The 27726-nt window shown below is 45.8% G+C and overlaps 3 protein-coding genes and 1 long non-coding RNA gene across 8 annotated transcripts; 1 reads left to right on the forward strand and 3 right to left on the reverse strand.

Annotated features, from left to right (window-relative positions):
- Positions 1-96: 96 nt before the first annotated feature.
- LOC306840128 (RING finger protein 145) lies at positions 97-10168 on the reverse strand. 4 transcript variants are annotated; one of them, XM_079369221.1, is made up of 11 exons: positions 10080-10168; positions 6415-6674; positions 6136-6244; positions 5574-5665; positions 5006-5247; positions 4604-4785; positions 4102-4242; positions 2942-3124; positions 2709-2856; positions 2246-2602; positions 97-1335 (listed from the first exon to the last, which is right to left on the reverse strand). In XM_079369221.1, exons 2-11 carry the CDS (start codon positions 6581-6583, stop codon positions 454-456), a joined length of 2505 nt encoding a protein of 834 aa, XP_079225347.1. In that variant the 5' UTR covers positions 6584-6674; positions 10080-10168; the 3' UTR covers positions 97-453. The 4 variants fall into 4 exon arrangements, with proteins under 4 accessions (XP_079225347.1, XP_079225346.1, XP_079225344.1 ...); XM_079369220.1 differs by lacking the exon at positions 10080-10168 and adding an exon at positions 8878-9044; XM_079369218.1 differs by lacking the exon at positions 10080-10168 and adding an exon at positions 6925-8315.
- On the forward strand, positions 9070-16726 carry cpxm1a (carboxypeptidase X (M14 family), member 1a). Its single transcript, XM_079369224.1, has 13 exons — positions 9070-9409; positions 10180-10289; positions 11060-11199; positions 11502-11586; positions 12318-12468; positions 12566-12654; positions 12743-12866; positions 13725-13921; positions 14136-14315; positions 14867-15161; positions 15251-15390; positions 15465-15567; positions 15655-16726. The coding sequence occupies exons 1-13, from the start codon at positions 9076-9078 to the stop codon at positions 15975-15977; spliced, it is 2271 nt and encodes a 756-aa protein (XP_079225350.1). The 5' UTR covers positions 9070-9075; the 3' UTR covers positions 15978-16726.
- On the reverse strand, positions 10215-14928 carry LOC306840132. Of its 2 annotated transcripts, XR_013781297.1 has the most exons (4): positions 14840-14928; positions 10827-10920; positions 10618-10684; positions 10215-10301 (listed from the first exon to the last, which is right to left on the reverse strand). It is a non-coding gene; the product is annotated as an uncharacterized lncRNA (long non-coding RNA). The 2 variants fall into 2 exon arrangements; XR_013781296.1 differs by lacking the exon at positions 10827-10920.
- A 4092-nt stretch (positions 16727-20818) lies between the features above and the next one.
- Positions 20819-26661, reverse strand: wdr32 (WD repeat domain 32). The gene is made up of 7 exons (XM_079369583.1): positions 25937-26661; positions 24233-24346; positions 23711-23908; positions 22489-22691; positions 22054-22134; positions 21359-21504; positions 20819-21255 (listed from the first exon to the last, which is right to left on the reverse strand). Exons 1-7 carry the CDS (start codon positions 26398-26400, stop codon positions 20884-20886), a joined length of 1578 nt encoding a protein of 525 aa, XP_079225709.1. The 5' UTR covers positions 26401-26661; the 3' UTR covers positions 20819-20883.
- Between the last annotated feature and the right edge of the window lie 1065 nt (positions 26662-27726).

A 27726-nucleotide genomic window follows, 5' to 3' on the forward strand; every position in this document is an offset into this window, starting at 1 on the left:
CAAAGCTCCTCCCTCCCTCCCTGTGCGCCTGTCATGTTTTTATTAAATTTCAGTCATTTAGAAACAGCAGCAAAAAAAGAAAGGAAAAGGCAAACCTGTTGAACAGCAGTAATTTAATACTGGGCGATGGAGTACAAAAGAGTGATTCATGATTAACGACTGCTGAAGCTTTTGGGAAACATTAAATTAAAGTAAACATCTTCACTCGTTACCTGCCATCATTTGGTGCTTCAAGATAATTGCTTTATAGTAACACATAATATCTCTGATTCTTTTTACATCCTTTTGTTTTTTGTTTTTTCTTACAGTTGTACACCAAAGGGCTTTACAAAGTCTGCGTCTTCTGCAGCACATTCACATCACCGTATGGGTAAAGAAAGATTTCATACTAGTTCACATAGAGAAGGCAAATATGTTCCACGCTCCATTATGGAGAATCACCCTTTGATTCCTTCAAGGCACTGATGCAGAGCGGTCCGTCTCTGTGTTCTGTGTTTGTGCAGGAGGAGGACACTCGGAAAGTTTCAGCCTCTCCGAGCTGCTGATTTTAGGACTTTTTGGATCGTCGTCGGCGCCGCCTAAGAGTTCTGAGTGTTCATGACATGATTCGTCTGACGTTTGGCTCAAATGAGACGCAACAGGATCCAGTTCAGCGTTGTTTGATTTGAAGCTGCTCCATGATTCGGGAATCTCATCACAGTCTTCTGTACCTCCACGGTTTAGCGGCGTTCTGGGACACAAACTGACCTCGAATTTAGCACCGTTAGAGTCAGGTTGAGGCTCGGCTGGTCTCTCATTCACAGCACGAGGAGTCAGTGGCGTTGGGGAGTCCTCACCTCGCTTGTGCATGTTAGAAGGGGACGTTTCACCTAACAGGACATCAGAGCTGTTAACTCCCTCTGGAGCGCCGCCTGAAACTGGGCCGACAAATCCAACAAAGTCTCCGCTGGAGCTGAAACGCAGACCGTGAGCAGCTTCTATGTGAGGTTCTCTTTGTTTGTCTTTACCTTCTGTGTCACAATCTCCATCCTCAAAGTTTTTCTCCTCCTCCTCCTCTTCTTCCTCCGTCTCGATGGGATCAGGAGTTTCATCTTCACTCTGCGTATCTGTGCACCCCTCCTGGTTCTGCTCTTCCTCCTGTGCAGCTGCGTCTGGCTCTGCGTCTCTCTGAGTCGAAGCAGCCGGAGCGTCACCTGAAGTCGGGCTCGGAGCGGACTGGTTGGGTCGGACCGTTTGGTGGCACATGGGGCAGGTCTCCTGCACATACAGCCACTTGCGGAGGCAGTTTCCATGGAAGAAATGTCCGCAGTATGTGATCACAGCCGAGCTCATCTCCTGAGAGGAGACACAGATTGGTTGTTGTTAAAATGTGTGAAAACGGAAACAACAAGTTTAAAGGATATAAAGAGCAAATTTGTCCCACGCCACGTTTTCAGAGGCTGTCGTCGTCACCGCAGCCGTTCTTACCCTCGGATGTTCGTCACTTTAAATAAAAGCGTCTGATGAATGACTGTTGGAATGTATTCTTACTGTCAGTGTTTTTGTTTTGCTTTTTCCTGTTCAGGGGGGACCGTGTGCAGAGACACGATCATCGACATGCGTCTCAGCTCGTCTCTGTGACCACGTCGACTGAACTTCTTTCTAACGTTCGCTCTGTTTTTAAAATCAAGATTTTTCTTCAGCTGCTTCCTACGAAAACAAAACGTGTGATCGTTGTCTAGGACAGGTACAAACAGGTTTTTACAAAAACTGTGGTTGAAGGCCAAAGATGGGGGAACGAGCAAACTGGAAAAACAGGACTGGCATACCTTAAAGGTGTACACACACACACACACACACACACACACAGTCATGAGTCGGCCTCGTGCGTCAGCTGTACAGAGAAATATGAAGTTACTTTAAACTTGTGTTGGGTATGAACACTGAGATGAGCTCATGCTAACACTGTGACGTTGACAGTAATCCATCATACATGTCATCAGGTCTGGAAACACCTCTGAGATTATCGAAGACGAGCTGGAAGACTTTTCTGTGGGAAAGGACCAGCAGTAAAGGTCGACCAGCTTAGCTCCTGTTGCTACGGCGACCTGACCCCGGATACACGGAAAAGATGGATGAAGTGATGGATATAAGTGAGACTCTGCATCCTAACACAGCTGCGTTCATCTTCCCTTTGTGGGTCTGCGGTGATGATTTTTTTTAAAGGGGCGGGGCCTCAGTATCTGCCGGAGCTTGCGTGCCTCACCTGGAAGCAGATGGAGCAGACGTCGTTGTGTTGCTGCAGCTCGCGCTCCGTGGCTCTGGGGAGCGAGTTGATCTTCTTGGCCGCCTCCTGCCTGAGCAGGAAGCTCCTCCAGCCGGACTGAGCTCGGAGCCACACGTTGAAATAAGAGTGGATAATGATGACGGAGGCGCCCATCCAGCTCCACTCTCCAAACAGAGACTCCCAGGTGCCGTACGCCACCACGCAGAGCGCCACCACGAACTCCAGCACCCGGCTGACGGCGTTCACCCAGTAGATGACCTCGTCCAGGCTCTCGATCGGGTCGCTGCGGAAAAGCTCCACCATGAAGAGCGAGTAGATCAGCATGGTGCCTGTGACCTGCACACAAACAGACTTCTTATCTACTTTGCAAAAACAAATTACGGGAGTCCAGAAAATCCAATGATCACTTTAGCAGATGTGAAAACGTCTTGACTGATCAAACCTGAAGGGAAGTGAGCATGCAGCTGGACACCAGGATGAGCAGCCAGAAGTCCATGTGGAAGAACTGGGAGATTTTATACGCCATGAACACGGGGAAAACCAGCAGAAGCAGACACATGCTGAGGCCTCGGAAATGTTTCCACAGACTCCTACGAGAAGAACGGGAGACACAGAGTTTAAAAAAAAAAAACACAAAATCATGGCAGGTACGAGGATGTCCTTCGATGCCGTTACCTGTTCCGTGATGCGCCCAGCGCCAGAATAACCGGATCGGCTATTTCGATCATGGACTGCAGGGTGGAAGTAACCACGATGAAGAGGATGATGCTGAGGAGGAAGGTGCGCTGCAGAGCCTGCATGTCCAACAGACCGGTCTGAAGAGCGAGCAGCAGCAGCGTGACGCCTTCAGTGACTCCTCTGACGGAGGAGATGGATTCAGTAACACACACACACACACACACACACACACACACACACACACACACACACACACACACACACACACACACACACACACACACACACACACACACACACACACACACACACACACACACACACACACACACACACACACACACACACACACACACACACACACACACACACACACACACACACACACACACACACCTCTGCAAGTGAGTCGATCAGGAAACAGTCACTTTTCCTACCTACATTAACTTCCTCTCTCTTCCCCTTAAATCACTTCGTCTCAGAAAGCGGTTCTGTCTGATCTCGACTTATGAAAAGATGAATTCACTGAGTGATAACGAATTATTATTATTATTACTGATTATTAGTTTCTACCTGATAATCAGTAAAACATCGGCACTAATGAAAACACCTCATAGTTAACTTCTTGTAGCTTCTAATCACGGTCGGACAAAACAGCGGCGAAGGGAGGCTCCTACTTGACGTCCTCGCTCTACACGGGTGAGTTGTGGGGGTCAGAAGGGGTCATGTGGAGCGTGCATCATCACAGCGTGCGTGTGCGGTGGAGAGCAGATATCAGTCGGTATGTGGAGGCAGCTTCATTCAGGCTCCAGTGCCTCCTGGTTATTTCAGATTATGTTTAGGATAAGGGAGGGAGAACTTCCAGGTGTTCTATCTTTAAGTTTGTCATTTAAAAACACCTGCAATGACTGGAGCCACGATGTACACTGTGGCGCCCCCCAGTGGTACACATTTGAATTTAATTTGACACTTTAATTATCTCTGAGAGGACATTCTTCTCAAACACGACGAAGATAAATTCTGTTTAAATAAGAAACTGTCCACGTGGTCAAAAGTTTAACAAAACCAACGTGACGCCAAAGTCGCTTAAAAACGATGATGATGATGATGATGATGATGATGATGATGATGATGATCGCAGGTCCGAGCGAGCTCACCTGTGCATGACGTTCTCATTCTGCACGGCTGCGTGACCTCCCAGGTAGAACTTGCATAGGTTGAGCAGTCCGAGGGCGAGATAGGACACCACGAAGGTCAGACCCAGGAGAGAGTACGGCGTGGCGCAGCACTCAGAGACACTGTGGAGAAACAGGCCAAAGAGGATTTTAAACTTCAACATGATTCTGGTACAAATCAGACGATGTCGATACCTGTTTGGTTACCATGGCAACAAAAACAGAAGCCATCCAATGAGGGGTGGATTTTCTTTACTTTAATGCCCAACATTTCCATCATCATCGACTTTTACATTTTGAACTTTTGAAGGACTCGTGTGAATCCTGTGAATCTGATTGGCTCTCCCTCTCGCTGGCTTTGATTTAAGATCCGAAGTCCCTTTGAAGGTTCAACACTTCACAATCGTATCGATAGTAAAAACACATTTTGACAACCTTACAGAGTCAGATAAAAAGAAAGCACTCAAAGGACTCGTCATCACACCTTGTGAGCAGGAAGAACAGGATTCCCTGATGGCTGGCAGTGGCCGAGGCGTTGGCAGACATGGCGTCCGAGCACAGCTGGACGACGAACAGAACGAACCAGAAGACGCTGAAGAGCACTGGGACGGCAAACTGGTTCCACAGAGAAATCCCCACAGCCAGAAGTCTGTACAGCTCGATCACCTGAGAGGCGACGAGGAGAGAAAAGATGTTTGAAAGCACAAAGACAATCTGGAGTCAGTGTGAGAATCTGTCAAAGCGTGAACGAGTTTCCCTCGGGATCAATAAAGTATCTATCTATCTATCTATCTATCTATCTATCTATCTATCTTATCTCTCTGTTAAATATGATGATAAAAAGGCAGCTGTGATGATGTGGAAATAAAGAGAGTTGGTGCCTTACCTCCAGCTGCAGCAGCTCCGAGTAAGCAGCCCTTGCGAGTCGGTATGGCAGGAAGAGGTGCGAGAGGAGGAACACGGTGATCCCCGCTCCGGTCAGCCCCATGGAGAAAGTGTTGACCGTTAAGAGCGTGGCGTGAGGAGCGGCGCAGAGCCTGGCCAGCAGGGGGAGCATGTGAGCAGAGAACAGCCACACCTTCCTGGTCTTCATGAGGAAGGCACACAGCGTGCCGAGGATGATCTGACCTGGACAGACGGGACGGTGAATAAATAACAGCTGTGATAGTTTATGAGAATGTTCTGAATCTTCTCCTTCAGTCTCTGAATCTGCTCACTCTTTGTTTTTGTTGCTTATTAGTAATTCAGACATGACAGTGGTTTGATTGAGAAGATAAAAACAGGGGAAACATTCACACTAAACTCCTGAACAGTTTCTGGGTGACCCGCATGTGTAAACCCAGTTCATACGTAAAGCTCTTGTATCTTGCAGCACATCGTTTCTTTTGCAAACCGAGTCAGCGGCCCTGAACCTGAATGGAAAGCACGAACGATCGTCCGGTTACACGACTTACTCGTCATTGCAGAGACAAATCTGTTGAAGGCCGGAGAATCGAGGTAAACGGCTCCTTCATAGCCGTACTGCAGCTCCTCACGAACATAATCCCTGAAAGACAAAGGTGGAAATACTTTATCTGTGTCCACTGCACTGTGTGTTGTTTATTCTGAGCATGGAGAATAACCATCTGAGTCGCTACGTAAGCTTGTTACTTTAAGAACTTATTTGTTTACATTTATTAAGCACTTATAACAACATTTACCTGTCGGAGCAAAAGAAATTACTGCGATGAAAGCAAAAGATCAAATGTAAATATTCCCCAAAATGTCTTTGATCATTTTTAATTCAAAGACTTCCATCACCATTGATTAAATTAAACAGCTTTGGGCCAACTAAGGTTGATTCTATCTTTAAAAGACAAATAAACAAGCTGCTTCAACACGTGAGCGCGTCGTGAATGAAGCTGTAGAATAACTGATACACAGACGGCGGGCAGCAGGAGAGAAAACTGATCCCGATCCGATAAATCAGAGGAGAGTAGCAGCGGGAGTAGTAATAGTATCAGGAAGGCCGCTCACTTGGAAATCTGATGCCCCATGTAGAGGAGAAGGGCGGCGAGGATGTGGAGGTAGAGCGTCACGATGTGTCTCAACGGCAGAACCAACACCACCACGTTTACCAGATGACCTGTGGGGGGGAAACCAGAACTCTCATTTAAACCTGAGTTCCTGTTTCTGTGGCGTCTCATTTGACCACGGCGAAGTTTAAAAGATCTGGCACCATGACAGTGATGTCCTGCAGGGTCATTACTCTGCTCGGGGGGTTAAACTCTGTAAGTCTGTCGTGTGCATATTTACCAAGGTAGTACATGTTCCAGATGACATATTTGTATTTGAAGAGCAGGTCTTCGTTTTTGGCCTTGAGGTGCTCCGTCAGACCTTCAATGTCACATTTGTAGAGCAGGTCCAGGACCAGGATGCTGGGCACCCTGAGGGCCACGTTGGCCAACTCTTCGAGGCGGGGCATCTTTGAGACCAGCTTCAGAGAGAGAGAGAGAGTCTTCAATGTCACATGATGTTTATTTCACGTCTCTGCGTGGAGCTCGTCTGGCTGTCATCTGAAAAAACCACAACACACACACACACACATCAGTACTCTGAATAAATGAAGTGAGTCTTAACATCCCTGCAGGTGAGGGCTCGTGCAGGACTCCAGACCGTTATTTAACTGTGAATACCTGAGTTAGCGTCACATTTCAGTCTTCAATCAACTCTGAACACTCAAATACGACTAACAAAGAAGTGAAACATCAGAATTAAACAGCTGTGAGCTCGTTAGAGGGGATAGAATAACCGTGTTTCACTTACTTTGCACGCTGACACACTTCACAGGCGAACATCCGCTCGCTAGCTAGCGCTAGCTTGTGGTTAGCTTTCACAGCGAACAGCGACATCTTGTTCAATAACCGCGGCTTAAAAGTTTCACTTATCCTCTAACTATCGGTCGTGAACGAGGGCGAAGATAGTCGCCATGAAAACACGCCGTTAAAAGCTCAAATTAACCTATAACAAATACCAGTAAAGACACTTTAAGTGTAATGTTGTGATTCCGCTCGCTTGCGTGGCCACTTCCGGTTCACGCGTCATATCGAAATCGACCAATCAGGTTCAAGCATTCTCGATTCAACTACTACTACCACTACTGCTGCAGTTAAATACAGGAATAACATGTGTTTTCATCAATGTTATGTCATTTTTGTTAAACACTTACTTATTAAAACACTTCATGATGTTTTTTTAAACAAAATTAAGAAATTTAAAGGCAGAAAAAGCGAAAATAACAAAAATAATTGTGTCTAAAGTTGTTCAGATGGATAAAAAAATGCAGATTTATTCAAATATGTGCCTCCTGATCAATTTAAACCTTTATGAAAAAGACATGAAGACCGTTTGTTACATATTTGGTTGTAGGGAAGTGTTAATAATAATTTAAAAGGGACATTTACAGGTGCCATTTATATAAGTACAAGTGTACTTATATAAACATTACAACATGGTAACACATGTTTATGATTCTGATTATTGAGGCCATGCATTATAGAAACGTAGCACATGAAGGTGTGCAGGATGTTTGTTTACCTCACCCTGCTGTGTCATTGCTTCACTTTGAATGTTTCCATCAGCTGTTAGAGCTGAAGTGAAGGTGATTAAAACGCTCAGAGACAGACTGACAGCATGAAGCAAGAGCTAAACATACAGCCATTCAGTGTATGGACTGTTTGTGTTCACACACCATCTGTGAGTAAGTCACACACTGACTCCTTGTTTATGTTGATGTCGTTTTGCATCGCAGCATGATTCATCTCACCAGATGTTGACAGCTGAGTGAGTAAAGTCTTAAAACCACACCATGTGATGGTGTGGATCGACAAACAGGAAATGATGTGTTCGCTGTTAGTGCATCCATCATGATTAATTGTTCTGATTCTTTTAGCTGTTGCTGCTAGAGCCGGATGGATTTGGGAATTTTTGACACCAGAATTTGAATGAAAAAACGCACGAGTACCGATTCAGCAGTCAGGACCTCTGAGCTGGAATGAAAGTTGATTATTTCTGCTTGAACTGTGAATCCCTTTTATGACCTACAGTCTGTATAAAGATGCACAGCAGAATACGTCGCCTCAAGTGAAGCCAGAAGATTTAGAGCTCCCCCTGCTGACTGGCTGCAGAACAGCTCATAAATGAGTCGACCTTTTCAGACTGCTGTTTGTTGAGAAAGAATTCACCGGCTGGATGTTTGTTCATGTTGTTATTTAGACCGTTAAAGTTTTCCCGGCAGGCGCTTCAGTTCGAACACCAGGACGCTGACGATGCTGCCCGAGTTACAGAGGACATAAAGGATATTTCCCAGACAGCGTTAATCATGACTAACAGAAGATGAAATCTTAGCCCAGAAGAAATGGGAACAAAATGAAAGACTGAGTCACTGGAATGAATCTGCGGTTCAACAGAACCAGGACAAAATGAGATTGATGGAAATTGTTTTGTTTCTGTTGTTACTCAATCATCCGATTCCGATCACCTGAAAGAGCGAGACAAGCAAGCATGCAAAGAGTCAGGGAGGGTGGGAGCGAAGAGAGGGAGGGGTCGTCACAATACAGCAAAGATAAGGAGAAGTGGTGAATATGTGTGTTCAAGTTACAAGAACCAGAAAACTGAGAAATCACAACATTGACAAGCGGAGGGAAAGAAAGAAGTAAAGATTGTTCAAAATGCTTTAAAGGAAGTTAAATGTAGGTCACTGATGCACTCTTAACCCACATTATGTGAGCTGCAAAGTCTGTTTTTGAGTCACTTTTTTCCCTTCAGGACTTTAGTTGGAATTTCGGGAGGAAGGGGGAGGTGGGACAGAGGAGGAGGAGTGTGGGAGATGGAGGTCTGGTTCTCTCATCTCCATATAAACCGCCGGGGGATTTTCATTCCTCGCTCACACTCTGCAGCTGCAAACAAAAGAGGAAGATGCAGACGTCTTTGTGCGTGCTTTTGGCCGCTGCAAGTTTTCTTGCAGGATTTTCAGCGCTGGTAGAAAATGCAACGACTCAGAGTTTTAATTTATCCCTCAGCGACACGACAACGACAGCTGAGTCTGTCACTGCGGCGCTGCAGGATCACAGCACACGGCACCCGACCACCACAGCTCAGACAACGCTGAACACGACCAGCAGCAGCAGCAGCATCACTGACGTCCCTTCTGTGACTGACAAAGAGCCGGACACTGAAGGCACCAGCAGCAAAAAAGAAAACACCAACAAAGAAGAAAAGAAAGAAGAAGAGAAGAAGAAAACCACTCTGGGTAAGAGAAACTAAAGTCGGTCAGTTTGACTTTTCATAGCAGCTGTGTGTTAAGCTCTTTCAACCTCATTAAGGAAGCAGTTAATGAATGATGCCTTCAGGGACCAGAAGAACTCAGACTCATGTGGAGTCATATTTAAGGCTGCATGACAGGAAATGATTATTTTTGGCAGGAAATAGTGAAAAATGGAGATTACAGTGACCCTAAATCCTCAGCGATCTGTTTCCTCTAATAAGAAACCAATAAAATAAACTGTGATTGTTCTGGGGGGGGGGGGGGGGCATGACAGCAGATTGGGTCTACTACATATACAGAAGTGATTTGTCTTGAACCTGTGGGAAGTTCTTAAACCGGATACGTTTATTTAGCTCCTGACGTCTTAAACATCCTTTGACCTAAAGAGAACTCTCAGACATGTTTTTCTCAGCCCGTGCTGCTCGTCTTGTGATTAATGGGTCTGTTTTGTTCTGGTTCCCAAACCCATAAAATACGCTCCATCTGCAGCTCTTTGGCTTCCTGCTCCGCTGGACGTTTGACTTCTCTCATGTTACATACAAACCCTCCTTTTGCTTATCTTCCTTTTTCCTTCAAACTCCCACTGACCCGACCCGGGACGATCATGGAAATGTTCCATGAGGCGTCTTGTTACATCAGCCGACTGTTTGCTTACTCAGTGAAACCAGAAAGAGAGATTTTAACCCTTCGGCAGTCCGAGGATCAAACTCTCCAGACGAGGAACATTTCATGTCCTGGTTGTGTTTTCTCTGCAGACTGTCCTCCCCTCGGCCTTGAGTCCCTGCGGGTCGATGACAGCCAGATCCAAGCTTCTTCCTACCAGCGGGAAGGTCTGGGTCCTCACAGGGGGAGGCTGAACATCCAGGTGGGTCCAGATCTGGATCAGAACAAACACGGTGAAGATTAGAAGTATAAATCCTCTCGTTCCTCCGGCTTTGGATGGACTTTTTCTTTCTAAAACTTTCAGCTGAGGTAAAGCAGAGAAGAAGCAGTCTGACCTTTTTAGGACAATATTTGGAAATCTGAATAACTAACCTGATTTTGGTCGTTGGATAAGAAACGTTTATCTCGAGTGGAACGGGAACGTCTTCTCTCTTTTAACTTGAAATATGCAGATCTGTCCGTGCCACGTAAGGAACAGATTACAGATCAGCACGCCCTGTCACATGAGCTCAGTGTGAACCTGCTCTCACCTGTGAAGACAGCTGGGTCCTGTAGACCATGTTAGGCCACCTTCATGGAGTCTGTCTCCTCCCGGCCCTTTGTTTTAAACATACATGTGGAGACATTATTTGTTTTTCAGATAAATAAGACATGCAGCATATTTCCTGACGTAATGAACCGTTCCTTCAGTTTAGTTTGACATGTAAAATGAACACTTAATAACAGTGCAGGATAAAACCTTCTTGTTGAGTTCAGTAAACCACAGACAGCCCTGCCATTCATCATCCCAGCCCCCCCCCCCCCCCCCTTCTCTTGATCTGCAGCGCCGAAGTCTGAAAGCAATTACAGTAAAATCAGGGTCAGCACCAGAATCTTACGCAACGCTAAACATGGAGGCAGCGCCAGGAGTTGTTGGTTTGAGGAATTCAGCAGAAAGTGTGTGTGTGTGTGTGTGTGTGTGTGTGTTTTCAGTCCGGCATCGAGGACGGGGACCTGCATGACGGAGCCTGGTGCGCTCAGTACAAAGACCGGCACCAGTGGCTGGAGGTGGACGCCATCCACCTGACCCGCTTCACTGGCGTCATCCTGCAGGGCCGAAACTCCATCTGGAGGTCAGGTAGTGTCAGGATTCAAATCACACATTAAAGAAGCTTTGACTTGTTATGAAGTGCTGAGTGTAAAAGCTGCTCTGCTTCAAGGTCATTTGAGGTTGAAAGGTTAAGTCTTAGTCATGGACGTCTGCAGGGTTAGGACTTCCTGTTTACTTTACGCAGATGATACTCAGTTATATTTATCAAAGACACCAGTTTTACTAATGATTCAGGTTCTTCCTGGTGTAATAAGGTAATAAGAAGCTTGAGCTCCTGCAGGGTAACACTGATGAACTCCTCATTGTGCTCTGTGTTCATCACAGTTGGGACTGGGTCCACACATACAGAGTCCAGCTGAGTAACGACTCTGTGAACTGGGAAACCTGCAGGAACGGGACAGAAGATGCAGTAAGAACTCTTTTTTGGTTTTTTTGTCTCCTCTGATACGAGGAGCGGTGGGTTTTATTCCCGCTTAACGTGACTTTACTCACTGAACACACTGAACACACTGAACACACTGAACACACTGAACACACTGAACACACTGAACACACTGAACACACTGAACACACTGAACACACTGAACACACTGAACACACTGAACACACCTCGCCCACCGTATTGAATGAAAAAAAAAATAGTCAGCCAAACTCAAAAAGAGGAGGTCATGCTTTATTAGAGACTGGAGAACTGCACACGATGAAGGCTCCAATATGTAGTCTCTCTCTCTCTCTCTCTCTCTCTCTCTCTCTCTCTCTCTCTCTCTGTCTGTCTGTCTCTCTGTCTGTCTGTCTCTCTCTCTCTCTCTCTCTCTCTCCCTCTCTCTCTCTCTCTCTCTCTCTCTCTCTCTCTCTCTCTCTCCCTCTCTCTCTCTCTCCCTCTCTCTCTCTCTCTCTCTCTCTCTCTCTCTCTCTCTCTCTCTCTCTCTCAGTGAGTTGGAAAGTTTGGGTTTTGTTGGAAAGTCTGATGGTTTTCCAGAGAGCTCGACATGAAACAAAGTCTTGTCACTGTTTCTTATTTTCAAGGTCGACGTGTCTGCCAAGTAGGTTATGTTGGCGCACGCCGTTCACACTCGTTCACTCTTAGCGTCTGTTCTTCTCCTGGTGTGATCCAAACTAACGTGATGTCACACTGAACAGATCTTTGAAGGAAACCAGGATCCAGAGACTCCAGTGCTCGGACTCCTCCCTGTTCCCACCGTGGCCCGTTTCATCCGGATCAACCCTCAGACCTGGTACTTCAACGGAACCGTCTGCCTCCGGGCCGAGATCCTCGGCTGTCGTGTTCATGGTGAGCAGAACGCTGCGGCGTGGAGTTACTCATGCCTTTAACGAGGCAGCGTGTCTGTCAGTCATCAAAGGGAGGTTAACGTGTTCTCGTCTCATAGATCCAGATGATATCTACTACTCAGCACCAGAACCAGGATCAAGAGACGCCCTGGACTTCAGACACCACAACTACAAAGAGATGAGAAAGGTCTGTGCCACGCATGCATGATGACATCACAGTGTCTGACGTGACCTTTAACCCTTTCAGTTCAACCCGTCCTCTTTTCACCCCGAAGCTCATGAAGTCTGTGACCGAGGAGTGTCCGGACATCACCCACGTCTACACCATCGGGAAGAGCTACACGGGTCTGAAGCTTTACGTCATGGTGATCTCCGATAATCCCGGCAAACATGAACTGGGTGAGCGGCCTTTCTTCACAATCAGCTCACTCTGACTTCCTGCAGAATAAAAACGAGGAGCCCGTCTGTTCCTGCAGGGAGCTCTGCAGGCTCATCGGCAGCAGCCACCGCCATGTTGGAAATCCTGTCTCACCTTTCAGTCAATGTACCGACAGGCTGAGAGCTGAGGTGTGCATCATGTGACCCCGGGGCTCCTGGAGCCAGTTTTAAGTGGACCCTCGACGCACTGCTAAATTTAGACTTCCACATTGGCTTCACTTTTCAGCCCCCGGAGGAAACGGGGCTGTTTCGTTTGGATAAGTCAGAAGTTTCCTGTTTCTCTTGTTGGATGTGGAGTTCAGCGGCTCGGGGGGCCATTTTCACCTCCTCCAGTGTTTGTTCAGCTTTCCTCTCTGCAGGAGAACGCTCGAGGAGTCGGCCCTTTCTCGTGTAAACAAACTGATGATGACTTTTGAAATCGGAGACAGAATTCTCTCGACCAAAGCGCACAGATTCGTCTTTGTGATATCTTTTAGCCCCAATCATGTGGGAAGTACAGAAGATTGCTTCACTCTGGTTGTTATAAACTGCCAACAGCTGATTTTCATTTCAGAGTCTTCACGGTTGAATGTGTATAAAAACCTCATAAACCAGATGTAAGCAGATCCCGAGTGTTTGGCGTTCAAGCCGTTACCTTCTTAATACTCAAGTCTGGACGATCCCTGAACGACTCCGGGAAAAGTTCTGACTCACAGTTTATTTGGAAGTTTTCTTAATCAGCTTTCTGTGCTTTGACTTTGACTAAAATGAAACTGTCATGGCGTCATGTTTGGGATCGAGCTGACCTTCAGTGACCCCTCTAAATGCTTCTCTCTGCAGGTGAGCCGGAGTTTCGCTACGTGGCGGGGATGCACGGGAACGAGGCCCTGGGCCGAGAGCTGGTCCTGAACCTCATGCAGTATTTGTGCAGAGAATACAAGAAGGGGAACCAGCGCATTGTTCGGCTGGTGACGGAGACACGGATACACCTCCTGCCCTCCATGAACCCCGATGGATATGAAGTAGCTTATGAGAAGGTCAGTGAAGGTCAAGGGTCTCTGTGTGGAAAGTGAAATCAGACCTCCTTCTATTGCAATTCCTTTTCAGCGCTAAACGTCAAAGAGGGTTAAAGTGGAAGATTACCTAATGCACAAATAATAATCATTATTAATTTGGCTACAGAAAGCTTGTAGAGCCACGTTGGCGTCCCGTCGTGCATGAATATGAATCCATCCATCCGCTCGGCTGCAGGGCTCAGAACTGGCCGGCTGGGCTGAAGGACGCTACAGCTTTGAAGGAATCGACCTGAATCACAACTTTCCAGACCTGAACAACATCATGTGGGACGCCCAGGAGGCGGCGGCAGATCCATCGAAAGTCTCCAACCACTACATCCCCATCCCAGAGTACTACACCCAGGAGGACGCCTTCGTAAGTACACACAGCTTCTCTTATATAGGCCACGCCCCCCTCCATACTGAACCGTCCAGAGACACGCCTCCACTCAAGTTCACAAGGGCTTTAGCAGAACCTTTTGTTGTCATTGTTCCTCCAGAACCAAAAGAACCTCAGCGACGTCAGGAGGGAGAATCAGAGAGGTCCAAATGTTGCTCACACTCAAAGCAGTTTTTCAGACTTTCTTGTTTCTCACTTCTGTGGCTCAGGAAGCTGCAGTAATAAGGAAATCCCTTCAGGGCCAGCAGGGCCGTGGTTACTTCCTGGAAGCTTGAGCATCAACCACAGATTTCTTGTGAAAGATGAACACATGTGGAAGCTCCGCCTCCACAGACTCAGAACAAAGATCAACAACATGTTCAAATATTCTCCAGAAAATATTTTTCCTGATATTTGTCACGGTGGCGTTAATTCAGTTCAGGCCTCCATTTGCTTTTCACATCTTAAAATCTGATATTGATCAGGACGAGTGTGGTGACTGTGTCACTAACTGAGCTCACCTGATGCATGGCGTCCTTCCTTCTCAGGTGTCTCCAGAGACGCGTGCCGTCATCAGCTGGATGCAGGACATCCCCTTCGTGCTCAGCGCGAACCTCCACGGAGGAGAGCTGGTGGTGACGTACCCCTTCGACTGCACGCGTGACTGGGCCCCTCAGGAGGACACGCCCACGGCCGACAACGCTTTCTTCCGCTGGCTGGCCACCGTCTACGCCTCCACCAATCTGGCCATGTCCAACCCCGACCGCCGCCTCTGCCACTACGAGGACTTCCAGAGACACAACAACATCATCAACGGAGGAGCGTGGCACACCGTCCCCGGCAGTGAGTGAGCCGCCCCCGCTCTCTGAGTGATGACACAGACGCAGATTCAGATCAGATGAACTTTGTAAATCCGGTTGTGTCTCGTGCAGGTATGAACGACTTCAGCTACCTGCACACAAACTGCTTCGAGGTGACGGTGGAGCTGTCCTGCGATAAGTTTCCTCACGCCAGCGAGCTCCCCGTCGAGTGGGAGAACAACAAAGAGTCTCTGCTCGTCTACATGGAGCAGGTCAGTCTGCACGAGCTGAACCCAGACGTGTGATGCAGAAACCTTGACGTCTAACCCGGTCCCTCTCCTCTCAGGTCCACAGAGGCATCAAGGGTGTGATCAGAGACAAGCTGACCAAACAAGGCATCGCTGACGCTGTCGTCAAGGTGGAAGATCACGACCATGACATCCGATCAGGTCACTAGGTCACTTCATTTCTTCTCGGGGTGTCTCTGCAGAACATTTATTTTAAAATGACTTTGAATCTTGTTTTTATTTCTCCAGCGGCTGACGGGGACTACTGGCGCCTGCTTAACCCCGGCGATTACAAGGTGGTGGTCTGGGCCGAGGGTTACTTCCCATCCATGCGTCGCTGCAACGTAGGTATGGAGCCACGTCCCACCATGTGCGACTTCACCCTCACCAAGACCCCGGTCCAGATGCTGAAGGAGATCCGTGCCAAAGGAGGGAAGATCCCCCAGGACCTGCAGCTGCGACTTCGTGCGCTGAGGCTCCGAAAGCTACGGGCGACCACCAAGGTCCTCAACCAGCGCCGGGAGAGTCAGCGGACGAGGAGGGCTCGCTCCACCAGAGCCCGCAGAGTATGAGAGCGGGCGGGACGAGGGGCTGAAGAAACCTCTGATATGAGCCGGATATCAGGCTGGAAGAGTTCAAAGGGAGAAAACGAACCTCTGTGAAAACAAACACTTTCATTACCTGCTGTGATTGAAGAGAGGACGCTATTAAAGGGCCAGTTCACCTCATTTTATGGAAAGGTTTCATGGAGATGTTGCACTTTAGCAGCAATCAATTCAGTGACCCTCCACAAACAGCGTCCCTGAGTGGGCGGGGCCATCTCTCTTCCCCAGCGTGATGCTGGAGCTAACGGAAGCGCCGTCCTGTCAGTGTGAACACAGTGTTGAGAACAACAAACCCAGAGGGGGTTAGACTTCACTCTCTTTTATTAACAGAATATAAAGTTAGGATATATTTGCTATATTAATAATAAAGTTTAAACTTTTGAATATTATACCTTTGACTTTTAGAAACATATGAGGTGTACTGGCCCTTTAAGGGAGAGGAATCAATCAATGTCAAACAAACTCAAACAGACGTAAACAAGGACACAAACTGAGTCACATCTTAAAGTTATAAAAGCACATTTTGCTGTTTTTGAAGGCTGACAGAGACGGACACAGTCTCAGTCCTAATACATGTTCTATCTTTGTGCTTTTCTTTAAATGAGAGATTAACTGTCAGCTGGTCTGATATGTCACATGCTTTTATTCTTACATTGTTTTTATTTGACCTGAAGTCCAATGGAACCATGAAATAAACATGTCACTTATTTGTGTTATCTGCAGCATCTTTATCTGCTTGTGACCCTGAAACACAGAAATGACCTCTTTGAGTTCACGTCTACCAGAATGATTTATATCATCTTTTATATTTGTGCATCATGTGAAGACCTCTTGACGGGTCAAACACTCTGGAGTGGGAACCACTGTAGAAGTATAATGACTGCCATCTAATGGTTGATCATCAGCACTACTTGTGTGAAGTTTTAAACAGCATAGAGAATTCACCGTTTTATTTCAGCGATGATGAGTACCATTTTTAGCATCAATTGTTGGGATAACTAGCTGTGTATTTGCCATTAAAGAAACAAAAGCAATGAATAAATTAAACATGTTAGTGCCTCTGATCCACCGTCCTCCTCCAGCTGCAGGTGTGTGCACAGGTATACACCAGAAATACTGAGAACATCATCCACAGCTGAAAGTCATCTGTGAATCAAAAAGAAAATTCACAGATTTTAAAGAAACTGAAATGAAAATAGCAGATAAGAGACATTTCACCAAGTTTCTGAAAATGAATTAAATAAAGCAGAACAAACATTTCTGGCACTTTAACCTTCAGGTAAACCAACTACAAGAAATCTGAAGACAAATTTAGCACTTTAAAGGGTTAATTATATTATTGATAAACGCATTTTAGGAGATTAGTTAATCCTGATGGAAAAACATCCCCAAACTGGTTTAGCTGAAGGTGAAATAGATCCCATTAATTAAAAATATCCAGATTTTAAGCAGTCAGTTATGGAAGTTACACACTGAAAACAACAGCAACATTTATTCACATTTAGTTTTAAAGTGTCACTTTTTCTCATTTAGTCATATTTGTGAACTTTGTCATATCCTAAATGTTTTCGGTGAAAATAAATTAAAGATAATTTAATTTGCAAATACAAACGTTACATGTTTCTGAAAGGTCTTAAAACCTAAATGTGGAGAAATGTTCATGTTTAAAGAGTTCTTCTTCTGTAGCCATACATGAAGGATCATGTGTGAGATGAGAAAAGTAATTAATAATGCTGTTAATTTACTTTATTATACTTATTTGCAGGCGTTTGGTAAGCAAATTATGAACCTACAGGTAGCAGCTGAGTTTAGCTGAAAACTGGGAAAGGTTTAAATATTTAAATAAATCCATCAGCACAAAAACAAAGAAATAAACACCAACAATTAATAAACACTTTGAATTTGGTGTTTAATCTGTAAAAAACAAAACAAAAAAAAACACCTCAACAAAACAAATTTGCCGTTCTGCTGATTCTGTCTCGTCTGTGCGGTTCGGTTGCTAGGCAACCTGCCGAGATCCAGGAAATAACCGGTCCCGACCAAGAAATAGTCACATCCAAAACCAACACGAACACGGCGGATTTTCGGTTTAGAGCTTCTGTTTGAACACATTAAAAACCCCGATATGTAATATAAATCAAATACTTTATTCAGCTGTGATAGGCAGACTTGGTGAAAGTTAACATGGATCGCTACTTCGTCTGTTTTCAGTCTTTGTGGAAAAACCAGGTTAAAGCTTTAAGCTACTATCGTTAGCTTTACAATGTATGCAATGGACCAATATGCATTTATTTACACATCTAATGCTTTTCAGGGAGCAGAAAAACTTGTTCTTGTCATTGATTTCTTTAAAAAAACACAAAAAACTTTTTCCACACATAATAGCCTTCCCTCAAAATTCAAATAAAAGTCCCAAATTGAGGCAGAGTCCTTTTTTACCAGCCTCGTCTTATTGTGAGTTTTAACAAATAAGTTAAAGGTCAAATAAAGGCAGGGTCACTTCCTCGCCCAGGCTTTTAATTGAAGTTTTACGGCATGTTAACCTCAAGTTCACTGAAAAGACCATATTTTGGCATCTGACATCGCTCTCACATAAAATAAGAAAGAGGAGGAACATCTTAAAGTCTGTTATGCATAGTAGGATTATGCTATGTCTATCTAAAACCTATTCTGTATTCAGTCATCTGTTTAAATATGTTTTAATCATGTGCTTGGACCTTAATCAGCTTTACTACACTAAAGCATTTCACATCCTCCAACAGTCAAACACAACCTGTTCACTCCTCACACAGTCCAAACCTGATTGGTGAACTGAAGTTATTGTGAAAATGAAAAATATGTTTGTGAATGGGAACAAACTCTATTCATACTTTAACACAACAAAGTAAAAAAAAAAACATGTCAATTCATTGTAACAATTTTCTCTCTTTTAGGTCAAACAGGAGAAAAATAAAAACCCGAGAGTCCAAGAGACACTCTTTTAAAAGATGAGACTGGCAGGATTGTTAATACTTCTTTTATGTTTAGATGTTTACTTGGAAAACACAACAAAGAACTTTTCTGCTGGAAAATACCACAAAGAAAATGTGTTCAAGGATAAGTAGTTGCTGTGTATTACTCCGCAGCAGAAAGTAGTCCTCCATCGCTTCACCGCTTTGCTACAACCTACAGTAGTCAGCTTTTAAATGTACTTATTAGATATTTAATAACCATGTTTATTATTTATTATAATCCAATATGTGAGGAAGTTATTTAAAGATGGAGCTAATTTATTCATTAAAAAACAATCAGAGTAATGCCAGTCTCATCTTTTAGGGACTTCTTTCTTTGCAAAACATGAACATTTTGCATTTTGTACAGGTTGTAGATCTGGATCCAGACGGCATAAAGTTTATAATATAAACAGCGAAGACAAATGAGAACTTCACCTCGAACCTTAAGCTGCCTCAATGATTGCAAACACTCCCAAGAATCAAACTCTGTTTAGGAGTGCCGTCATAAATACACCAGTAAAACCTCCAAAAGCTTCAACCATCAGAGAGCATGTATGTGGAAACAGGAGTGTGTGTGTGCGTGGAACAGACGGAGATCTGAGGGAGTTAGGCATTCAGATTGTATGAGCAATGAAGCAGCACCTGTGGAGAAGGCATGAGCAGAGCGATACGATCCGCAGTGCAGGACGCCGTGTCGAACCCTCAACGACGGCGTAGACGTAACGTTCTCATGTTTAATGGAAGTTTCATCTGTTTGTTGCGTCCTTAGTGTTCTTCATGTCCAGAGACAGCAGCTGCATGTGTCTCAAAAACAAGTCAAAGGTTTCTGCTGCTGTGGAGACAAAAACCATCGTATGAAAAAGACAAGTTTGTTTTTCACTGATGCAGTGTTGCATCTTGGGTTGAACCCCGTCCTCAGTCTGGGTAGGAGTCTAGTCAGCCCGCCCATGCAGACTCTAAGTGTTTCTTCAGTTCATGTTTGAGCTTCAAACAGGCTTTCATTTCCATCCACTGCTGCGGCCTCACAAGTCCTCCTGATGAGGTTCAGTCTGAGCCCCGGCTGCAGACCCAGGTGAAGAAGTGCTTCAAATATATCTCAGGTGAATCCCTTTTGAATCACAGATTTTTCTGAACAGGTCGTTTTGACAAGCGTTCAGAAAAGGCCAAATATCTGAAGGCAGTCGGAGTCGACTTCAGCACTTTAAAACAAATGCAGAAATATTCACCGCCAACGAACTTTTTCTTCTTCTGCCAAGTTACAAACTCGTCGTTGGAGTTGTGAGAATGGAGTGATATGAAATAGTGAAAAACGTGTTGGAAATCTTATGTGCCAATTAAAATGATTTACATCTAGAACATCTGACCCGCTAAGATGAGGTGCGACCAACTCAACCAGGTGAACACGTGTGCATCCTTTCTTTGTTGCTTATTTTAAATCAGTGTTTAGGGTAAAGTGTTTTCCTGCTTCCTGGATCAAACATGTTTCATACATAAACGCCTCCCTCTCTCACTGTCAGCCCTGACACCACGCTGGCGAAGAGAGACGGCCCCGCCCACTCAGGGACGCTACATGTAGGAGGCGAGCGTCGAGCGTTGTTTCGATCTGACCATCTGCTCAGAGAGTCGTAAAAAGTAACGCCCCCTCTAACACTAGTTATGTCACAGGTCAGAGAGCGGTGAGGCGCTGTACAGATCAGCATATTTCAGGTGACAGGATTCTTTAAATTCACGTGTGTGTGTGTGTGTGTGTGTGTGTGTGTGTGTGTGTGTGTGTGTGTGTGTGTGTGTTGGGTGTTTCTGTTTAATCTGTGCAGGCTCCCTGATCAGCACTCCTTCACTCAGCTCTGCAGCGCACGCTTTAGCTCGCATCGTTGTGGTTTCTAAAACTTGGGCTGATAGAGGGCGACTCGTCCACTGAGGCAGCCTGAGGCTAGCTGGCAGTGTGTGGGGGAGAACTTGGTGGTGAGCACCACGTCACTGTGCGAGTAGATGGAGCGGATCTCTCTGAGGCAGCTGGTCTGGACCGGCATGCAGTCGGCCAGCTCGCCGCAGTTCTCGTCGAAGGCCAGCAGGCGGACGCCGTATCCGTACGGGGAGCAGATGAGTCGTCCGTCCGGGCTGAAACACAACTCTTTGATGTAGCCCCGGCCCACGTTGGCCTCCTCGATGTAGTGGGTGAGGCGCAGGGAGCAGCGAGGGGAGACAAGCGGGCGGGTGGGCGCTCCCTCCTGGAACTCGTACACACACGTCCACTGAAGAGGAGGAGAGACGCACGTTAGGATTTAGTGATGTGAATGACAAAGCAGCGTCAAGGTGACGTCATCTTTGAGATGTGTGCACGTTAATGTGTCTGACCTCCTGATCGTCCATGTTGCTGGAGCACCGGATGAGCGTGGCCCAGCCTTTCGGGTGGAGCTGCAGGGAGGTGATGCAGTTCCCTCTGTCTCTCTCTCCGGGGATCTCTGGAGTCAAAACCTCCAGGCTGTTCCTCGGAGAAATACCTGTGAGGACAGTTTATTTTAAATAGCTGTTAAGGACACTTCCCCATGTTCATCTAACTCTAACATCTAGTCTGTCTACAAACACCCTCCGTCTTCTGCCTGCTCCACTTGTCAGAAAATGTGTGCTCAAACAGGCCGTTTCCCTTCATGACATCACAAAGGGCAGTAGCCCCTCCCCCAGGTGGGTGACACTCCCACAGCTAGGTGTTTGTTCTGCCCTCTGAGTCTGCCTTCTCACCGTAAACAATAGGACATGGAGCCAGAAAGCAGTGAGTACACCCGAGCCCTTCCAGAGAGGGGGCGTGGTCAGACACAGCTCATTTACATATTTAAAGCTACAGACACAGAAACAGCCTGTTCTGAGCAGGGCTGAAATAGAGGGGTTTATAGACATGATCAAATACAGGATCAGAGTGGATTCACAACAACACACTTCACACACATGATGAAGAGGAGCGAGGACAGAGGAGGTCATGTGACCTTTAAAGTTTATTTTTATCGTAGGGGCTGAAGAGAACCTCAGCTAACATCCACCATGATTTCTCTGACCTTCTCTGTGAGGGTGGAGCTTGCTGGAGTCATTTCCCTGCCGAGGAGTTCCGGCTGATCTGGACGTCGATGTGCCTCCATCTACAGGATTACAAGAGACACATCTTTTTAAACCGGCATCTTCAGTCTGATCATTTCCTTCCGGTCTAATAAATCCACTAAATTCTGTAATTTGTCTTTTTAATGTTTTTAATGTTAAGTTTATTGATACTTTGATGTTTTTAATCTCTGCTGTATAAGATTACCTTGAGTGTTTTGAATTACGCCTTTAAATAAAATACATTATTATTATTATTATTAAGAGGGTAAAAAAAAAAAAGTTAGTGTTTGCATTTAAAAAAGGAACAGCTTTAAAATCTTTAATGGAGGAAATTATCATTCAAGTGCTTTGAATTTAAAAGTGTTTTTTCTGTTCCACGTAGATGGAGGTCTGACCTGAGCTGAGGGGCGTCCGCCGTGCTCGCAGCATGCGGTAGCTGCCCACCTCCAGGGACTGCGTGAGGTCCAGGTCGTGGAGGATGAGCAGGTACCCGGAGGAGGTGGAGATGAGCATCTTGGAGCAGTCGGGCGTCAGACGCATCCTCATCAAGTAACGAGTGTGGAAGAACTTTTTGTGCGGGCAGCCATCCTCCGTGAACCTGCAGGAGGAGAAGAATCACACGAAGCGTCACGGTGAGTCTGATGGTGACTTAAAGTTACAGAAGCAGCTCTTGGTGCTGAATGAAGTAAACAAAAGCACACTGGGTCTTCTCAAGGGTGTTACTTCTAAAGCTCCAGGCTCCGCCCCCAAGGATGGAGATTCATTCCATACTTGAGTACCTGCGACTTCGATGTGTATTTGACGTGGCTGCAGGACAAATTTCTCCTCAGGGAAAAGCTTCTTAAATGAGGATAAAGGAAATGAGGGATTTGCAGCTGTTGGCAGTTTGAAAGAGGCGGATTATTAAAGGTCACATTATGCAAAACACACTTCGCCATGTTTCTACAAACAACCAGTAAAAGTCTCGTTATAATATTCTAAATAGTTCACTTATTTACATCTTCACTTGTGATATACAGGAGGTCACTATGAGGGGAAAGATATGTGAGCAGACTGTCTGCACGCCACCCCTACAGACTGTCTGCACGCCACCTCTACAGACTGTCTGCACGCCACCTCTACAGACTGTCTGCACGCCACCTCTACCCTCTCTACAGACTGTCTGCACGCCACCCCTACAGACTGTCTGCACGCCACCTCTACAGACTGTCTGCACGCCACCTCTACAGACTGTCTGCACGCCACCTCTACCGTCTCTACAGACTGTCTGCACGCCACCCCTACAGACTGTCTGCACGCCACCTCTACAGACTGTCTGCACGCCACCTCTACAGACTGTCTGCACGCCACCTCTACAGACTGTCTGCACGCCACCTCTACCATCTCTACAGACTGTCTGCACGCCATCTCTACAGACTGTCTGCACGCCACCTCTACCGTCTCTACAGACTGTCTGCACGCCACCTCTACCGTCTCTACAGACGGTCTGCACGCCACCTCTACAGACTGTCTGCACGCCACCTCTACCATATCTACAGACTGTCTGCACGCCACCTCTACCGTCTCTACAGACTGTCTGCACGCCACCTCTACTGAAGCTGCTGCTCAAACACAAACCTGTTAGTGTCCCACGTGATTACGTTTCCGTCGAAGCCCGACGTGACGAGGAGCCGCGTGTTCGTGTCGTACTCGATGTTCTTCACCCAGCTGGCGTGGCCGTGCAGCGAGCACACCTTGGAGTTCAGCTTACGGAGATCCCATAATGCAATTGTGGTGTCGTCTGAACAGGTGGCAAACAGGCGGTTGTCCAAAAATCTGCAAGTGGACAGAAACACGGGGGGTCATTTTTTATTAGTGCTGCGATAATCGATCAGACCGGTGCAGAGAGACTTCATGAAGCTCTCATCTGGAATCAAAGCAGTGAACTGGGCTGACCCGGTTTATATTTACTTCCTGCTGACATGATTTAAAACACCAGCGTGGTTTTTTAAAGAGTCTTTTTATTGGTCTCTAAACTTTTCTTTTTTTACTGTGACAAGAAGCCGAGAATAAAACGGACTGAACGACTTCAGGGATCGTGCAGCCGTCCTCGTGAGGCGAACTCTCCCTGCATGATTAAAGATCAGAGAAACGCTCCACCTGATGTTGTTGACACAGTCCTCGTGGGCCTCCGTCAGCGTTTTGATGTGTCTGGACGAGATGGGATCAAACAGCAGGACTTCAGTCTGCTCGCAGGCAACAGTCAGCACAGACCTGAGCACAGGAAGCACACTCAGTGAGCACTGATCAGGGAGGAAACAAATAATGCACACAGGTTGACACAACATCAGAATTTAAAGGTGACGTATGACAACGTTTGGGTAACATCTACCGGCCCACAACATCTGACATAAATCCATCCAGTCCTTTGTTTATGGTCTGCATAAGTCTGACAACACAGAGAAAAATGCTCCGTTTGAACTGAGCTCTCCTTGTGATGTCACAGTGGGATTCTGATAAAAAAAAACAACAACAAAAAAACAACCCTCCCCTCCCCAGGTATCTCCACCTCCAGCCTCGAGATAAACTTTTGCGCAGGTCCGCCATTTTTATTCTCTCTAGTGAAGGAGGGACGTCTACAGGGAAAACTCAGGGGGCGGGGCTTGTTGCATTTAAAGAGACACACACACCAAAACGGAGCGTTCTGAGAGAGCTGGTTTCTACAGAGTCACAAACCTCCTCTGCTGCTTGATTCATGTTATATTTGGACCAAAGCTCAGAAACACAGATGATTCATTGAGACCACAGGGGGGCGCTGTTTGAAAAGGTGGAGAATATGTCGTCTTTAAAGCTTTAACACAATACGCAGAAATCAGATAATATTGATACCTGCTTCAATCACACAGCTGTTTATACCACAAATATAAGTCTTTATATATAAATATATATATATATATATATATATAAATATAAGTCCTACACATCTGATGTCGGGTGTTTTTAATGATCAAAATCATGCAGGCAAATTCCTGCAAGCTGTGTGCAGAAACTGCTCCTCTGTGTCTCTGTGCAACTTAGACAGCAGGAGTTTAAAGTGTGTGACCCCTTTAGGGCCCAATCTGGCCTGTAGCCCCCAAGCCTCTGACCAGACCAGCACACCTCCTCCATCCATGCCAGGGTCACGGATCAGAGCCATCACTCCCGTCAAACGTGCTCAGGAACGTTACGGATTGCTGAGTGCAAGTGTGCCCTAAATCTTTTTTAAAGTAGGTTACAGGCGCTGGAGAAAGCAGCGTCAGGTCGTAGCTGCTTAGACTGTTCACTTTTCTGCTCTGTGACTCAGGATGTGCTCATCTGAGTTTCCTGCATGCAAGTCGTTTACTTTGCTGCAGCCACATTATTTTCATATTTAGAGATATTCAAGTAAGAAGATGCATGTTTGGTAATGTTAGCATTTCCTAACTTGAACACCTGGACAGGATGAGATCCTTAAACTCTATGGAGGGTGTCTCTGTTAAATACATTTTAAACAGAAAATGATGAGGGACAACAATGTGATGTGTCCTGCTGTGTGACCCAGACAGGAGCAGCTTGGCCTGCTTTGACTTCAGGGTTTTATCCTGACCTGCTGTCTGAGCACCTGAGGCTTTAAACCCGTCATGAACTCATTAGTGCTGCACGCTGGGAGTGGATCTGGCGAGACTTTAGGGTTGTTTTGAAAACGCAAGAACGTGCATTTTATCATGATTTGGTTGTAAAGTGTCAATAAATAAATGACCCCTTCCTTGAATGCATTTGCAAGCACTTTGCAGGTATTTCACTCCTCTTTCATCCGGGTTACATGTGGTATATGTGGCTGTTTACCCGTCCGGGGAGTACTCCAGATTGAACACGGCTCCGTGGGTCTGCGTGCTCAGGTTCACAGACTCCGCAGCCGGATTCATGGAGCAGTACAAGTTGGTCATTGTCCTGAAGTTATCCCTAGCTGGGTCCACAAACACCCCTCGTCTTATCGTCCTGGTCTGAAGCCATGAAAACAGACTGTTTCCCCGCCGACTGTCGCTGCTGGAGACCGCGTCGTCGTCGCCGTCGCCGCTCCCCGTCTGCGGCGCCGCGGCGGGCGATTGGCAGTTTGCTGGCGCCCGGTCCTGGGACGCCGGAGACCCCGGCGGGCTCCGCTCCGGCCGGGAAGGAGGATCAGGTCGAGGTGTTTCATCCTCAACACCTGAATCGTCAATGTCGGGGTCTTCCTCTCTGTCGCTGTCTCTGTCGGGCCTGTCCCGCGCCTCGTCCGCGTCCTCGCTGTCGCTCTGGTGCTCCGAGCTCATTGTAGCCTCTCCAGAGTCCGCTTAGGGCTGCTGTGTTCCCGGGGAGCAGCGTGTCGACTCGACGGCGGTAAGTTAGCTTACTCCGGTCACCTACCGAGCATGAAACCGTGTATTCCTCCACCGGTTTAAGAAACCATGGCGGTTAATATTTAGCTGCATATGAAGCGTATATGTTGTTGTCAGACTTGGCAGCGCGCGCGTCAAACTGAAAACAGTTAGCATCAAAACGACCGATGAGACGGAAATTACACCTTCAAAATAAAAGCGCGAAATTGATATGAATGAGAAATACTACGTAAACATGATATATTAAGACAGTATGTTAAAAAATAAACTAAGTTTGTGTTGAATCTTATTTTAACACATTAATATTTAATTTACACCGCTATCTTTGAGTGATACTATTGGTCAATAAATCAACTTTCATTAAGAGTATCTTAAGCTGAAATAAGGAGGAGGAAGTTCCCGGTTTTGAATCCTGTATAACTTGACAACTTTCCTCATCACCAAAACAAATGCAAAAATAAAAAGAAATGACGAAGTTCCGCTTCCTTTTCCAATTTGAAGGACTAATCTGTAAATGAGTTGCTGCCTTCTGCTGGATAAATAAATACTGCAAGTTCAGCCGCTCGAAGGGCTTCTCGGTCTACGGATCCATATTCATATTTATACATATTATTAAGAGATGTCGCCTTATGTAAATAAAGAAATGTAAATCTTTTTGAGACGATTTTATCTCCATACTGCCCCTCTCTGGCTATAATATTATATATTTTATTATATAATATTATATTAATATTATTATATATATATATATATATATATATTATTATATATTATATATTTCTTGTTGGGTTTTTTGGGGGGGGTTTTCAAGGTAAATTAGCACCCACAGCTGATTTATCCCCCTCTCAATTCAGGTGTTGTTTAATCAACTGACAAATGTGTTGAGAGGATTTAGAAACAAGAGCGAGAGGATAAACTGGAGCAGCAGAAGTTGCAGTGGGGTTGAGAGAGGAGCGAGGTTATGGCTGCTCTTAAAAGTAAATGAGACGCCTCCAGGTATTACATTTTAAAGAATGAAACATCATGTTGAACATCAGTATAATTTCCTCAAATCTGAATATTAAGCTCTGGCAAAGATCATCTCCTCATCATATTATTATATTCATTATCTTGCAAAGCTGGAGTACCTCCACCCAGGTCTTCTGGGAGTCGTTCAGTAAATTAATTTAGAAATATGCAAAACAAAAATATAAATCTGCAATAATTTCAGAGTTGAAACAAAGAAACCGGGACGGAAGATCAGACAATTCAGTTCCAATT

This window comes from Symphodus melops (assembly GCF_947650265.1).
Source record: "Symphodus melops genome assembly, chromosome: 19".
Taxonomy (NCBI): Eukaryota; Metazoa; Chordata; class Actinopteri; order Labriformes; family Labridae; genus Symphodus; species Symphodus melops.